We start from the raw sequence: 14,774 nt of genomic DNA, 5'->3' as shown, positions 1-14,774 counted from the left end.
TGTTTTTTTCTTTAGTCTGCTTCAAAGTGAATGAACCATAGCAAATAAGTTACATAGGTTACCTCAATTGACATAATTTTAGGGTGTTACAGCAAGTAAAAAAAGATCCTCAATAGATTCGGATGTCTTGTCACCACATACATACATTTATTATTTCTACTGCAAAACCCAGAACAATATCAGTCCCTGTTTTGAGGCGTCCCTGCCCTGTTTATTCATTTTAAGGGCTTTGTGCAAGTAAAAATAGATTCTTAATAAATCTTGATGTCACCAGTTTTTACAATGTACAAATCATCTAATAAAATCATCAAATCATTTTTAACAAATGTTCCAATAGATAATGCACGATCTGATACTAAATAAGATTCTAAATTCACAAGTGTACTTTAAAAATGTAAAAAGACATTAAAATGTTGTCACATTTAAGGGTTCACCAAAAACTCAGACATTTATGTGTATTTAAATATTTAAGAAAACAGAAATAAGCTAAAGCAATAAACTACAACAAGGACTTTTAAGATGTGATGGAGGTACTCACCGCGAGCGATGACACAAGTATACTGCAGCTGAGAGTCTTGCTCAGCAGGTGCACACTGGGTTCATTTCAACATTTTCCTCTCAACCCCACCCAACACAGAATATGGGAGTCTGTCTGTGCAGGTGTGTCGGTTATATGAAATTACACGTGTGGTTTTGTGGGAACAAGATGTGACTTTCCATCACCTTGCATTTTTAAATTTAAAATGTGATTTTAATAATCTAAGGCATGAAGTCACAGACTTCTCTTATAGCAGTTGAGATTATTACACATTATTGACACAATACGCTACTGAACGTATCTTATAAGTACATGATGAATTATGTTGGTATAGGGGTTAATGAGTTGATGTACTGTATTAAAGTCAGATGTTATGTTAAAAGGACAATTAAATGTTTCTGTGAGAATGAGCAGTAACTTATTTGGTCCCTGGTGGCTTGTTAAGACCAAAAAAGAAACATGACGCTTGTACATTAATTCACCCTTTGGTAGTGGAAAAAAATAAAAATAAAAATAATTGGAAAAGAATCGCCAAAAGTTAAAAAAACAACACTACTGTAAGTTGGACTGTTAAGTTTGACTTTAAGCTAAATACACTCAAAAAAATGCTGGGTTAAATACAACCCAGTGCTGGGTTTAACCCAACCTTCTGTGCAGTAACCCAACCGCTGGGTTTACCCAGCATTTTTTAGAGTGTACAAATTTAGGATAAATCCATGAAACATTTGAATGGAAACAAGTAGCTTAAAATGCTCTACCAAACAGTTTATACTAAAAAACATAATAGAAATAAGTGAATAATTAGGCTAGCCCTAGCATGTCTGGACATACTTAACAGAACAGAAAGACCTGTTCAATTCAGCTTAATTTGCCTTTCATCTCTGTGGATTCATTTAGCAAACTGGCCTCTCCCCTGATACCTGCACATTACTGGTTGCTGATCATGAATAGTACAACAAAGATGCTTTCATGTATACAGGGATCAAGACAGACACACATTGTATAATTTTTCTCTTTTATTAGAAAACACTATAAATCCATATTTTTCACTTATTATGGATATTCATTTGCTCCTGAATTTTCTTTGGCAGTCCTGGGTCACTGAAATGATCTGGAAAAAACGAGATGTTGGCTTTAATTTAAGAGTACAATTTCACACATAAAAGATTATTATTATAAAATCAATGTACCTGCTGCAAATTCACGAATATCTGTAGGCCTTTTCAGAAACACATCCCTGTTAAAAAGAGAGAGTGAGGGAGAGAGAATGGATTAATATTTTTTTAAAAAGGTTACATGATCTTGATGGACATAAAACATAAAGACTGACCTTAAGAAGTCACTCAGTAACATTTCCACCTCTGGATGAGACCTTAAATATTTTTCATTAGCTATCCTCGTCTTGACCTGGAGCACGAGAAATCACACACAATTTGCATTTTGCTTTAGAAAAAACAAAAAAAACCAATCACATTTCCCATACAATTTATTTAATAAATGTCATATATCTATAGGTTTAGGCTACTGTTCTTTAAAGTTACGAGGTTAATTAGCAGATCTTCATCCAGCGCCAATAAAATCTGCAGACTCGTTCATAATTTTCAGCAGAAGAAAATGAAATACCTTGAACTGATGCAGCTTCTCTTGCTGCTCGGGGCTTAATGCGCCGAGATCGAGTTTCTCCAGAGTGTTTCTCTCCGCCATCTATGCGTCTCTGCTGTTGTCCTCAAGCACCTGATGTTGACGTGCGACACGCATTCTGTTGCTAAGCAACACTTCCGTATGCATTTTTCTGACATACACACACACACACACACACACACACACATATATATATTCTTCAGCTCATAAATACATTTTTTTTTTAGCTTTCTGTTGTTTTTGTGTGTATTTTAGTGGTGTCAAATTATTATAATTTTACTTGTTCGATGTTTAAACTTGATTGTGCTAATTTGTTTGAATTGGCTACAATGGCATTTTATGCAAATGAATAAATAAACAATTAATCTCCGTTTATGGGTAATGTGGGCTCACTTCTCAGTGGGCTGCGTTGGATGATATCATTTTCTCCATTCAGCAACGCGTCATGGCAACAAATAAGATAACAGTAATAATTCCAAGTGGTGACTGCAAACTCACTGAATTAGTTTGCATTCGATGTAGCAGCCTACAAACCGAGACAGATGGCATGTAAGGCTGTTGCCCACCGGTAAGTGAGATTTTATTTGTTAACAACGCTATAGTTCTTAGCTAGTTTCTAATACCACTTCTAAATCTGTATAAAGTTCACGTAGGGATGGTCACTTGGTTATAGCTAACCGTACAATCAACTCAACGGCGAAATTCAACATTTCAAAAAGAAAAAAAATCGCATTATCATGTTTTCGTCAATTCAAAGAAATGTTTGAAAGCACTTTTTGTTCAAACACACGTTCACAAAACCAAGCGTTGGCGTTACAGTTTTGAATTGCTTGTGACTCGACAGATTTAAAGACTTGAATAATTGTCAAAGATTTAATGGAAATTTCAGAATATCCCAAAACACAAAGATTAAATAAGAGCTACAAGGATGGAAATCCTGAAATAAATAAGAACTGCCCTATAAGAATGCCCTACAAGCAAACAAGATTTACAGCAAAACGAAACAAACAAAAAAGGCTAACAGATGAATTTTTGTAGACAGTGACCTCGTGTGGAAATACAACGTTATAAACTTTATATTAGCCTTCATAATATAATAAATATATAATATAGTTATATTTATATTTAGTATACTTCTTATATATTTTTTATATTTAGTAGGCTATATATATTATATTTTTATTATATTTAGTAAAACTCACTATATTTCACTGTCTGTGTCACTCAGGGGTGGACGATTTGGAGGCCCTAAGCAAATTCCAGGTATGCCCCCATGCAATAACTATGTGTCCTTTTATGCTTAACCCCTATTTTGCTCGCTCGCTCTAGTTTTTAGTTTATTTATCCCTTCACAACCAGTAATTAGTCAACTAGCTGCTGTTCTAAAGCCAAATTAGGCTACTTTATTTATTTTTTTCGGATCACAAAAGGAAGACATTATCAAAAAAGAAATAAATAAAAAAAGAAAAGAAAAATGCGTGCACTTGTCCATTTAATAAATTGTAAATTTGTTCAATCTTTTACAAACATAAAACTATCCCATGCAACTCATTCCATATTCACTGATAAAAATGATTTTGTGGTGAAGTAAATACTACAGAAAAACAAATGTAAATTTCTACATTAAATAATTTAGTTCAGGCAAGAATTCAAATAAAAGAGTAAATTCAATATTAGTACTCAATTTAAGCTTGTAGAATTTAAAGTTTATACGTTTATATATAAATATCAACGTCATGATCCCGTTGTTCCCATCATGCACTTGGGCATGAATAATTAATAAGGTAATTTTTTATTTGCTGTTTTCGAGATGCATTTACGCTGTTTTGTGGTTGCTTTTGTTGTTAGGTTAAGTAACTTGCTGTTTTGTGACATCTGAGTAATTTTTTACTCAAAATGACCCATTCATACTCAAACACTATTCACTGATTGTCACCGTCATTGTGTATGTGCCAAGTATTCAGGTCTCTTCATTCAGTTAATAACTATATTGAGTCAACATATTACCTTAAAATGAATAACGAGCAGTCTACTTGCTTACATACGTGCTTGTAACTTAACCACATGCCTTTTTTTCTATGTTGTTTGAGTAAAGTTTACAAACCGTGACTGAGTGAAATGTACTTGAGTATTGTAGGGTAAACTTAAAATAATTCAGTAGAAATTACTCATCAAACTCTACCTGGTCACGTTAAATTTACTTATTTCCTTTACTAATTTTAGATAACTTATTTAAGTAGATTTTACTTAATTCCGTGCAAAAACTTGCAAAAGAAAAATTAAGTAAATTTAACTTCTTATTTTTTTCATTGTTCCAAGTGTTTATAACCCTTATCAGCCTTGAATTTGCGCAAAGAGCGCTCCCTCATAATCACTATCTGTCTCTCACTTCAATTCATTGCGATCTCACGACGTTCTGTTAATAAGCTCTACACTGCACAATGAATCTCTTATTTACAGTGTATCTACACTTTGTTATTATGAGATGATCCCCGACCCTGCAGAACTCAGCACTTGACAAAAACTCGGCATTCTCTGTCACTTAGGGCCTGTTTACACCTGGTCACTTCATGCGTTTTCTCTGATCGGATATCTATCTGATTTGTTAAAACGTTTCCATTTACACTTGGCCACATAAATGTGTCTTCGCAAAACGGATATCAATCCGTTCTTCAATATGCAAATTTAACGGAGTTCACGTCAATGAAAGCAATACATAGGTGCTGCATTTTATTAATTATCAGCTAATTTCAATATCAGAGACCGCAACAGGAGAACGCGCGACATCAGCACTGGAAAGATAGGTTAGTCTCACTACTTTTAATGAGGATGATTGTGTGTTGAGAGTCTGCGACTTACTTTCAGTTTCATTCGCGGCAGTTTGCGAGTCGGCTTGCTGAAGAGATCCTCAGTTACTCATCTGCGGTGATGCTGTTGCATTAGTGCTGTCATATCAATCTGACTATAACATATAGCCTATAAACCCTGCTAAAACAAACAATAGAAGCCCAATAGAAACCATCACAGAAATAATGGTTTCCATTAAAATACCATTATAAACCATTAGCTTTTTCCAGTAAAACCATTACAAAATTCCTATATAAAAAATATTTTGGGCATTTTTCCAATAGGATTTAACATCCCACCAACAGAATCCATCACATACCAGACACCATTATAGTTTCCATTAAAACCAATACAATTCCCATTATAATCATTAAAACCATTACATTTTCTATTGTGTTTTGTGCAGGGTTCTATAGTTTTTTTTTTCAGCAGGGAAACGTTCTCACACGTTTATTATTTTTAAGTGACCAGGTGTAAACAGCCCCTTAGTGTGTCTGTGTTGTCTCTCACTGTAAGAGTGGTGTTTCTCTAACCAGAAATACAGTATAACAATACAATATAATATAATAATATATAAATCTAATATAATGTGTGTTATGTCAGGGGTTCCCAAACACGTTCCCGGAGCCTCCCCAACACAGCACATCAGATCCTGCCCTGCGTCCCAATGTTCATACTATCCATCCTAAATAGTATGTGAGATTACAATAAGTGTGTCCCAAAGCATAGTATGTTGAAAAGAGTATGCCAAAAGTCCCCGGATGGTCTACTATTTCAGGAACTGTGCACACTCTAATGGCTAAAACTGCCCACAATCCATTGCGCTTTGGCAAAGGATTCGGTCCAGAACTACAAACACGAATAAAAAGCGTTAGAAAAACTACAAACGTGGCGGATGAGTTACTAATAATCAACATTTAAACTGATAAAAACTATTTATTTATTGTTATCCCTGTTATATTCCATCTGCAACAGCAATGTGAAATTTTATAAACATCTATTTGGTCGTTAACTTTTAAATGCATTATTATGCAGAAAATCTGAGCAGAGTTCTCCACATGAAAGACCTGCGACTGGAAGATCAACAAGCTACTTCTTTTTTTCTCCATTACGGTAGGAAGTTAAATGAAATGAAATTAAATGTGGAGGATGTTAACAGTGACAAGATGATTGACAGGCCAGTTTACAGTGACAGGGTGCATGTAACAGATGCGACAGAGCGGTCTGTTAAAGACGCAGTTGTGTGACATGATAGTATGTCCCAAAGCTTGCCTACTCTTCTACTACACACTCAAAAGTGTGTACTTTTTCTTCACCAAAAGAGCACATAATTAAAGAGTGTAGTATAAGTAGGCACATTGGGACACAGCACTGGAGTTGCTACTAATGAGCTGATGAGTTGAATCAGGTGTGGGGTGTGACTGATAAAGGAGACATGCAAAATGTGCAGTGTTGGGGAGGCTCCAGGAACGAGTTTGGGAACCCCTGTGTTATGTTATATGATAATGTGTTGTCATGACTCCACGCCATGAGTTGTTGTTTCTAGTGTAAGTACAGTTGCCTCCTTAGGCTAATTCTGAACCAGGCTGGTTTTGTTCATCAGCTGAGGCTCTAGTTGGAGCATATTTTGCAGTTCTAGAAAATAGAAAATAGTGTTTTGTGCATATGGCATTAATGCCATATGTGTTAAATACCTGTTTGTCCTGCAGATGAGGAAAGCCAAAATGACCAGGGTTATGACAAAATCGGTAGCAACAGCAATGGCACAATCTGTAGAGAAGAACATTTCAACAAAATAATGTATACAACAAAAATACACAGGTGTCTTGACATTTGCTCTAAGATAAATGCTTTATGAAAAATTCATACACTGATATTAACTAAGGTACAAAATTAATAGTTCTAATTTAATCTAATATTAAAGATAATTATACTAATGATCTATGATTTGCTGCTTGTCCATCTGGTCATATGTTCGCTCTTTTAATGCATTTTTACATGGTTTTACTCACAGCAAACTCCATTACAACACCACTTGCAGTAATGTTTTTCCTTCCCCTATTTCCAGAACTGCTTCCTCATCAGGAATCTATTTCCTGTTTATATATTTTTAAAAGGTTCCAAAGAGAATTCCCTTAGTTTAGTGCTGTGTATCTTGTTGTTTTGGGTTGTGTACTTGGATCTGTTTGCTCTTTGAGATTCAACTTAAACGTTGAATTTGTTTTTAGGAGTGGCTTGCAAAACAGGAATTTCCAGATGGCGATTTTCACAAGGTTCAGCATTTTACATTTACATTTATGCATTTAGCAGACGCTTTTATCCAAAGCGACTTACATTGCATTCAAGTTACAGTTTTTACATTTTATCAGCTCTTGCTTTCCCTGGGAATCAAACCCATGATCTTGGCGTTGCTAGCGCCATGCTCTACTATTTGAGCTACAGGAAAGCGTGAGTTGATGAGCAAAACTATAGATAGAGAACTTGCATTATTTTTACATTCTGTGTTTCCATAACTTTGACCAACAAAATGAGGATAATTATTACTACTGTTATTTTTCTGTTTTGTGTGGAATTTCTGAACTGCAACCATAACAAAGACAGTGAAGTCTGGTAAGAAACAGTGTGCATGTGATTTGCAATACTTGTTTTGCATGTATATTTTGATGGTAAAATGGTGATCATACTGATTGGCAATGTCTATGAAAGTTTAGCCCTACATTTTTAACCATACTGTATTTTAACCAATGAGACAGTAGTAAACTAGTAAAAGGTTATTGCCTGATGACTTTTTTTCAAATGCTGGGTATTTGGTCATTTATATTTATTTTACAGACTATACTTACAGTGTTGCCTCACTGATTAATCAGTTTTGATGACAGAGAAGGACATATCTGTAAATGCAGTTATATTACAAAAAGTCAGTACATGGATTTGCAAAATCTTTCTCTAATATGACCACATACTATATCCCTACCACCATTTCCTGAAGGCATATTTGCTGTACACTGCTGTACAAAACTACAACTACTCTAACACCAGACTAAACGTTTTAGGTTATTTTATTCCAGTGTTGCAAAAGCAACAGGATTTAGAAACATGGTTCAAGGTAATGATGTTTAATACCTCTAGATAGCAGGGTTGTGCTAAAGCCTGGCTTGTCGGTGGAATTGATGCCTGATAAAACAGACAGAATTAGATGCCACTTTTATCTTATTTATACATAGTTGTTGTATAGCTTTTGTTAATGTGGAGAACAAAAAGTGAAAGTACTCACAAGAACATCTGAGGTAATTAGTCTATTTCTACAAGAGAATCAAAAAGCATTCAATTTGTACAGATACAATCCTTAAAATAAAGAGCAAATATATTTTAAGATGAATAATTGTTACTGTACTCACAAGACAAGAGACGTGGAATCTAACTGAAAATGGACAGTAAGATGCACTTATTCCCTAACGAGTTATGTTTTTGAAGGGATGAGAAAAGTGTGCTGAATTTCCATCCAGGATTGCTGTGAATTGCTAGTGGAGAATTGTGAGACAAACATGGTGAAACTTTCACACGTTGAACATTTTGCTTCTTTTCACTAATGCCTAGTACAAGACAAGGCAAAACTATTTTTGAACAATCACAAATAGTATCAGAAAAACCACAGAAAATGTGTGCATAATAAACTAGATTAAATCTAGATGGCAGTTATATCAAGGCACATTTCGGAAGTACTGCATAATAACATGAAACCTTATGCCAACCTAGTGTTTTAGTAGCCATTTTGAGAATGAACACAAGCGCCACTAATTAAAATTTTGTAGACAGTGACCTCTTGTGGTCAACATGACAACGTAGAGGAGTCCCCCCTCCCCCAGCCCCCTTGTGCACGGCCCTGAGAACTTGCATAACTCCGTTGGAAAAGCTCACCAACAGCCTATACGCCCATTTTCGTTCTTTAGCGGCACTTACCGGTGCACATCATCACAGTTATAAAATGCATTTTCGTTAACAATTAAAATGGGAAAACTTACCTTCGAATGACTTTCCCTCGATAAGAGAAAAGCACGAGAACAAACCAAGAAACAATAGAGCGGACTGCATGATGATACTGTATATGATAGACTGCGGCTGAATAAGCGCAATGTGTAAATCACATGCTCTACTTAAAGCCAAAGTCGTCTTTGTTAACACCCACTGCCTGAGACCAACCTGTGAGACCTGTGAGTAACGCAGTCAACTCAAACTGATCCGGTGTGAACGGCTGGTGACAAAGTGCACAACACTGAGATAACTAATAAATGTTTCGTTCAGTGACAGTCTCTTTAATAAAATAACTCTCAGTGCAGTCTTAAGATGTCTATCTTTATTTTTCTGAACATCAATCCTGTTTTCTTTTTCTTCTATTTTTTCATTGCCTCATATCCAACAAATAACACTTAACACAATGCCATCTATTGGCGATAGAGTAACAGGCACAATCGATCGATATCGTTACATTAACTGGTCTTGGTCACTTTACATGTCAGTCAGATGGCCTCTTTCTAGTAGGGTGTCCTCTGTGTACAATGAGTCACATTTGTTCTCATCATTGGTTGTAAAAAAACAGCACTGCTGGGTTAAAGTAAATATTTAGTTCAATAATAGGCTATACATTACTTGTAGTTATTTATAAAATGTATAATTTTATTTGATGGGAAGTTCTTTAAAACATAAAACATTAGGAAGTGTCAACAATATAATCGGTGTGCTTCTGGCATCTGTAGGAAGAAGAAAACTGTTATGAACTCTATTTGAGTTCAAAAGATGCCAAATTTCGCATTTGTTAAGTGATGTTAAAGAAAAACAGCTTGTCTCCTAGTCTCACCCTTTTCATGTCAAAACCTGGCCCTGTCTAAGCCTGCCGCTACTGTTGTTGTGACACTCCAGCAGTTAGTTACTTCCTTAGCTGGCTGAGCAGGAACATCATGTCTACAGTCAGCGAAATGTAACCCAGCAGTGGGTTACACAAAACTACCTTTTCAAAACAGTTTAAAAAAAACCTCAACAGGCAGAACCCAGCAGTCTGGGTAAAAAAATAAAACATATAATATATAAATAAATAAAAATAATGCAGACATTTGTAGAGAGTTTTTATTTTTAGAGAGTTTATGGCACATATGGCCTTTTGCTAAAAATATCTTAAACAAGATCTTAGGAAACAGACACATATAGTCACAAAACATTCATACTGTATGTCTTTTGTCATCTATGTCATGCTGAAGAGCGTTCATCTGTATTTGACCTCTGGAAAACAAGGCAGGGACATTTAGGCAATGGTTTGTTGCTATTAGATGCATTCAACAAAGAAAGCTGCATAGCACTATTTTGATATGCTGAGGTTTTGAGCAACCATTGTTTTCACCGTGACTCACTGAATGGCTACAGATAAAACAGATATACACACAATTCAGGCAAAATCAAGGCCTATTTGATTGTAAGATGTGGCAAGATATTTATTTATTTATTTTTTTAAGAATCTTTCACTCTTTCGAGAACCAAAAATTATGTTTGTCTGAAAACTAAGGTTTGGATTTTGTCTGCCATGTACAGAAAATTAAAGACATTCGACATCTGTAGCACCAGTGCTATATGCAAAAAAAAAAAAAAGTTAACGTACAGCCCTGATATGATATTTATTGTTTTGACTGGGGGAAAAAGAGGAAAATAATAAATAATAAAATAGGTGTCTTATCTCCATGCTGCCACCAGAGGTTACTTGTACAATCACCAACAAACACATTAGGCTACTATGTTTACAAAATTAGTGTTTACATTAAGGACAAAAATATGTCTTCTATGTGTTTGTTTACAAATGTGATTATTTCCTCAAAAAACAAAACAAAAAGTACATCTCTCTTATAATGTTGGGTCATTAATATTCGACATACAATTACCATACTGCACAAAAATGCAAATTAAAAAAGTTCTATGTTAATTTCAGGATATCTTTGGTCTAAAAAGTTAGTAGTAACAAAAAAAAAAAAAAAAAAAAGCATGAGTTTTAATTTTTCTTAACAACCCTCCCGTTTTCCCCAGGATTCTCCCGTATTTTACCAGTCTATCCCACTATCATCCCGTTTAAACATTTTCCTGTATTTTTAATCTTTCTATAAAAAAATCCCATTGGGCGTATTTTATATGTTTGCTACATTCGCCTCCGATTATTCATACATCGTTATTCATACGTCGCATGAATAATCACGTCAACATATTTCAAGGTTGTCCAGTTGCCAGATCTTGTATGAAGCGCATCCTTCTCACAGAATTGACACATACAAATTTCAACCCATTTGTGCTCTCAACTTAATTGGCAACCTACAACCCAGTGGAGCTGTTGATATCTGCGCAGGCAGTCCCGTGGAAAGGAAACAAGGATCACTGGTAGAAATGGGAGGAGAAGAGGTGGTGCTCAGGTGAAAATACATGTAAATTGAGATATAACTCCAAAAGGCCATGGTTTAATTGATTACCAGGGACACGGCTATATTCCTGGCGAAAAGCGCCATCTGCTGGCAGAGAATGAATTTGCATTTTTCAATAAGCCCTTCTGCTCTTTGTTTAGACCAAAGCCAAAAACAACCCTTATTTTTACGCAGAAAACACGCAGTTGTAAATGTGAACTAGTGGATGGACAAGAAGATAATGAATTATAAAACACTAAAGATAAAGCCTACACTAAGATATATTTAGGCTATATGTTACTAAATGAATATAAATGAATATTATTGTTTAATAATAATTGTTTAAATTAATATAATAATAATATAGTATAATAATTTATACTTTTGACTGCGCCCCCATATGCAACAACAACCAACCCCATCTCCCGTATTTTGGTACCCAAATGTTGACAGGTACAAAAGACACTGGTACCTAAACACTACCTAAAAATAAGCACTAACAGTAGCTAATGAATAAGTACTACTAGTACTTAATGGCAAAGATACTATATCTAAGGCGACATTCAACATTACAAAAGAAAATTGCGCTCGCTGAGTCTAGCTGTCGTGTTATCCTCAATTCAAAGAAATGTTTGAAAGCACTTCTTGTTTAAACACACGTTCACAAATCCAGGTGTTGACGTTACAGTTTTGAATTGCTTGTGACTCGACAGATTCAAAGACTTGAGTAGTCATTTGCAAAGTTTAATGGCAGTTTCAGAATATCCTAAAACACAAAGATTACATTTAAGAGCTACAAGGATGGAAAAACCTGAAATATATAAGAAAATCACTATAGGAATGCCCAGAACTACAAGAAAACAAGATTTACAGCCTTGAGCAAAAAGAAACAAGAAGGCCAACAGATGAACACAAGCACCACTACATGAAATGATTAAAACTTTGTAGACAGTGACTTCTTGTGGTAATATTCCATTTTGTGTAAGTAACAGTGTGTAACAAACAGAAAAGACAGGGAACTATTGTAAATTCTGAGGACATACAAAGTTATAACTTTTATTAGCCTTCATAATATAATATAATAATCATGTACAACTGTGATTATATTTATTAAAACTCTGATAATTCACTGTTTGTCACTTAGTATGTCTGTCTCTCTAACTTGTTAAAAATAGGAAATCTGTAGTGAAACTGAAGCAACATGATTGCAGAAGGTATTGAGCAAGGAGAGGAATTTGATGTTGTTCCACTCCCACATACTCTGTGTCCTGTGGCAACACCAAAAGCATGATATTGTTAAATTAGCTTTATACAATATTGATTAACTTGAGTAATATTAAGTAACTTGAGTAAATTAATAAATGACTAAGTATCTTGTTAAAAAGACATTCAATACAAACCCCTTCCGTCATCACCTATTAGCGTAACCAACAATCAGTGAAAAACTCTCCCCAGTAATGGAATTTGCAAACACAGACAAGCGGAGTGATACAACAGTGAAAAATCCCAGTTTTGGACTAAAATATAATATAATATAAATTAATATAATATATGAGCAATATCACACGAGTAAGAAGTGAGGTATGGCTGTACGTTATCCACCTTTTTCTTCAACGCGGAAGTAAGCCTATGGGTGAGACTTCCGGTTCATTAGCCGCTATAGGTAAATAACGAGGAGAATAACAACGTGCAGTAAACGGTAAAACTTTTTGCACTACAAACCAGTGTGTTCATGATTAAGATAATACATTAAAATAATATGATAAGACACACTAATTTGCAATATGAAGCAGCAAAACGAACTGTTTTGTACAGCTAAAAATAGCTGGATGCGGATGAGACCGGAAGCTAGACCCATAGAATTTACAAATGGCCGCGCCCATTTTTACATCAAGAAAAAGGTGGATATCGCGGCCGAGTGCCTTGGGTAATCACAGCCGTGGCGATATACAGCCATATCTCACGTCTACGAGTGTGATATTGTGTTTATACAACAGTTCAACGGTGTGTTTAGAAATAACAATGGAGTATCTTTAAAAGCCCCCTTTCGTGCAGAACTACTTCCGCCATGGATTTAAATCTAAAGTTGACAGTTTAACAGCTGATCCCGTCTCCGTTACTAATTCCAAAACATCACTTAAGATTAGTAACGAAGGAACTTTGAGTTGCTTCATTGAAAGCTTTGTATTACTGTAGTAAAAGTTTGCTGTATTATGTAAAACAAGCGAGAGAGAGATGGACTGAGCGACTGTGATTACCTGCATCTGATACAGGCATCTCATTCTCCTAACGTTACTTACAATTAAGTTTGAATGTCCACTGATGAAAGCGTTTGTCGTAACGTCATATCCCTTCATTGATTTGTTAACTTCGTAAAGCTGTTGTTGTAAGTAAAAATATCTTCCGTTTAGAAAAGCGTTTATTTTTCAAAGTAAAAGTCTTTACTGCAGCGCTGACTCATAAAAACAGTTTGTTGTCACCATCTAATGGCTGAACAATGTAACTAAAATCACTATCACGACGCACCATGTCTCAGTACTAAATACTATGTTTATTTATATAAAATACTAATAATTGAATAATCATATTTAATAAACAACAACAACAACAGCCATCATAAAAGTTGCTAGGCAAACTATGATGTCACTTTGTAGGCTAAAACCCGGAAGCGAGTGCATTTTAGTGCTTCCGGTTCTATGGTCTCAGAGTCAATGGGTTTTTTTGAATGGGATTTTGGTTAAATCCCTTAAATAAGGTCCGTGGTTCACACAAGCTCAAGATACTTTCACGTTTTATTCTACGACATAAAACACACCAGTCACACCGCACTCGAGATTTTTTTAAGCTGTTACGTTTCTTAAAAAAGACGGTTGCTAACAAGTTGCTAAATGGGACTACAGGCGCTGTCGGAGACATTAAACGTCATCACATCAACAGTTTATCAATTTAGTATTTTCCAGTTGTAGTATAATTTATAATACAATTAATTTTAGGATAACCAATGAATAGTTTACAGCATTTTATATTGTTGTTCGACAATGTTTTTTTGCTTTGCCCCGAAATGTGACACATGTCTTCGGAGGGAAGATGCTGGTTTTATCGCTTAGGCCTACTGATGCGGAGACTCTGGGTTCAGACCACAAGGTTAATTCATATTATGATTATTACATGTAAACACCACATTTACTGGCTTTACGTGGTGAAAGTGAAACTTTAATGATGCATATAGTGCTACGTCAAAAATAAATGTGTACGGCCGCATGAAGTTGTTAGAAAGAGATTGTAGAAGCAAGGATAAAATAACATTTTGTGTACCC

General features: G+C 35.1%; 1 protein-coding gene across 2 annotated transcripts; it reads right to left on the bottom strand.

Moving 5' to 3' along the window:
- Positions 1-1,536: 1,536 nt before the first annotated feature.
- LOC131521374 (RIIa domain-containing protein 1) lies at positions 1,537-6,073 on the bottom strand. Of its 2 annotated transcripts, none has more exons than XM_058746010.1 (5): positions 5,039-6,073; positions 2,162-2,330; positions 1,869-1,945; positions 1,729-1,775; positions 1,537-1,649 (listed from the first exon to the last, which is right to left on the bottom strand). In XM_058746010.1, the coding sequence occupies exons 2-5, from the start codon at positions 2,240-2,242 to the stop codon at positions 1,585-1,587; spliced, it is 270 nt and encodes an 89-aa protein (XP_058601993.1). In that variant the 5' UTR covers positions 2,243-2,330; positions 5,039-6,073; the 3' UTR covers positions 1,537-1,584. The 2 variants fall into 2 exon arrangements, with proteins under 2 accessions (XP_058601993.1, XP_058601994.1); XM_058746011.1 differs by lacking the exon at positions 5,039-6,073 and adding an exon at positions 2,573-2,717.
- Positions 6,074-14,774: the final 8,701 nt, after the last annotated feature.

This window comes from Onychostoma macrolepis, chromosome 16, assembly GCF_012432095.1.
Source record: "Onychostoma macrolepis isolate SWU-2019 chromosome 16, ASM1243209v1, whole genome shotgun sequence".
NCBI classification, from domain to species: Eukaryota; Metazoa; Chordata; class Actinopteri; order Cypriniformes; family Cyprinidae; genus Onychostoma; species Onychostoma macrolepis.
This window is presented reverse-complemented; position numbering and strand designations above follow the sequence as displayed.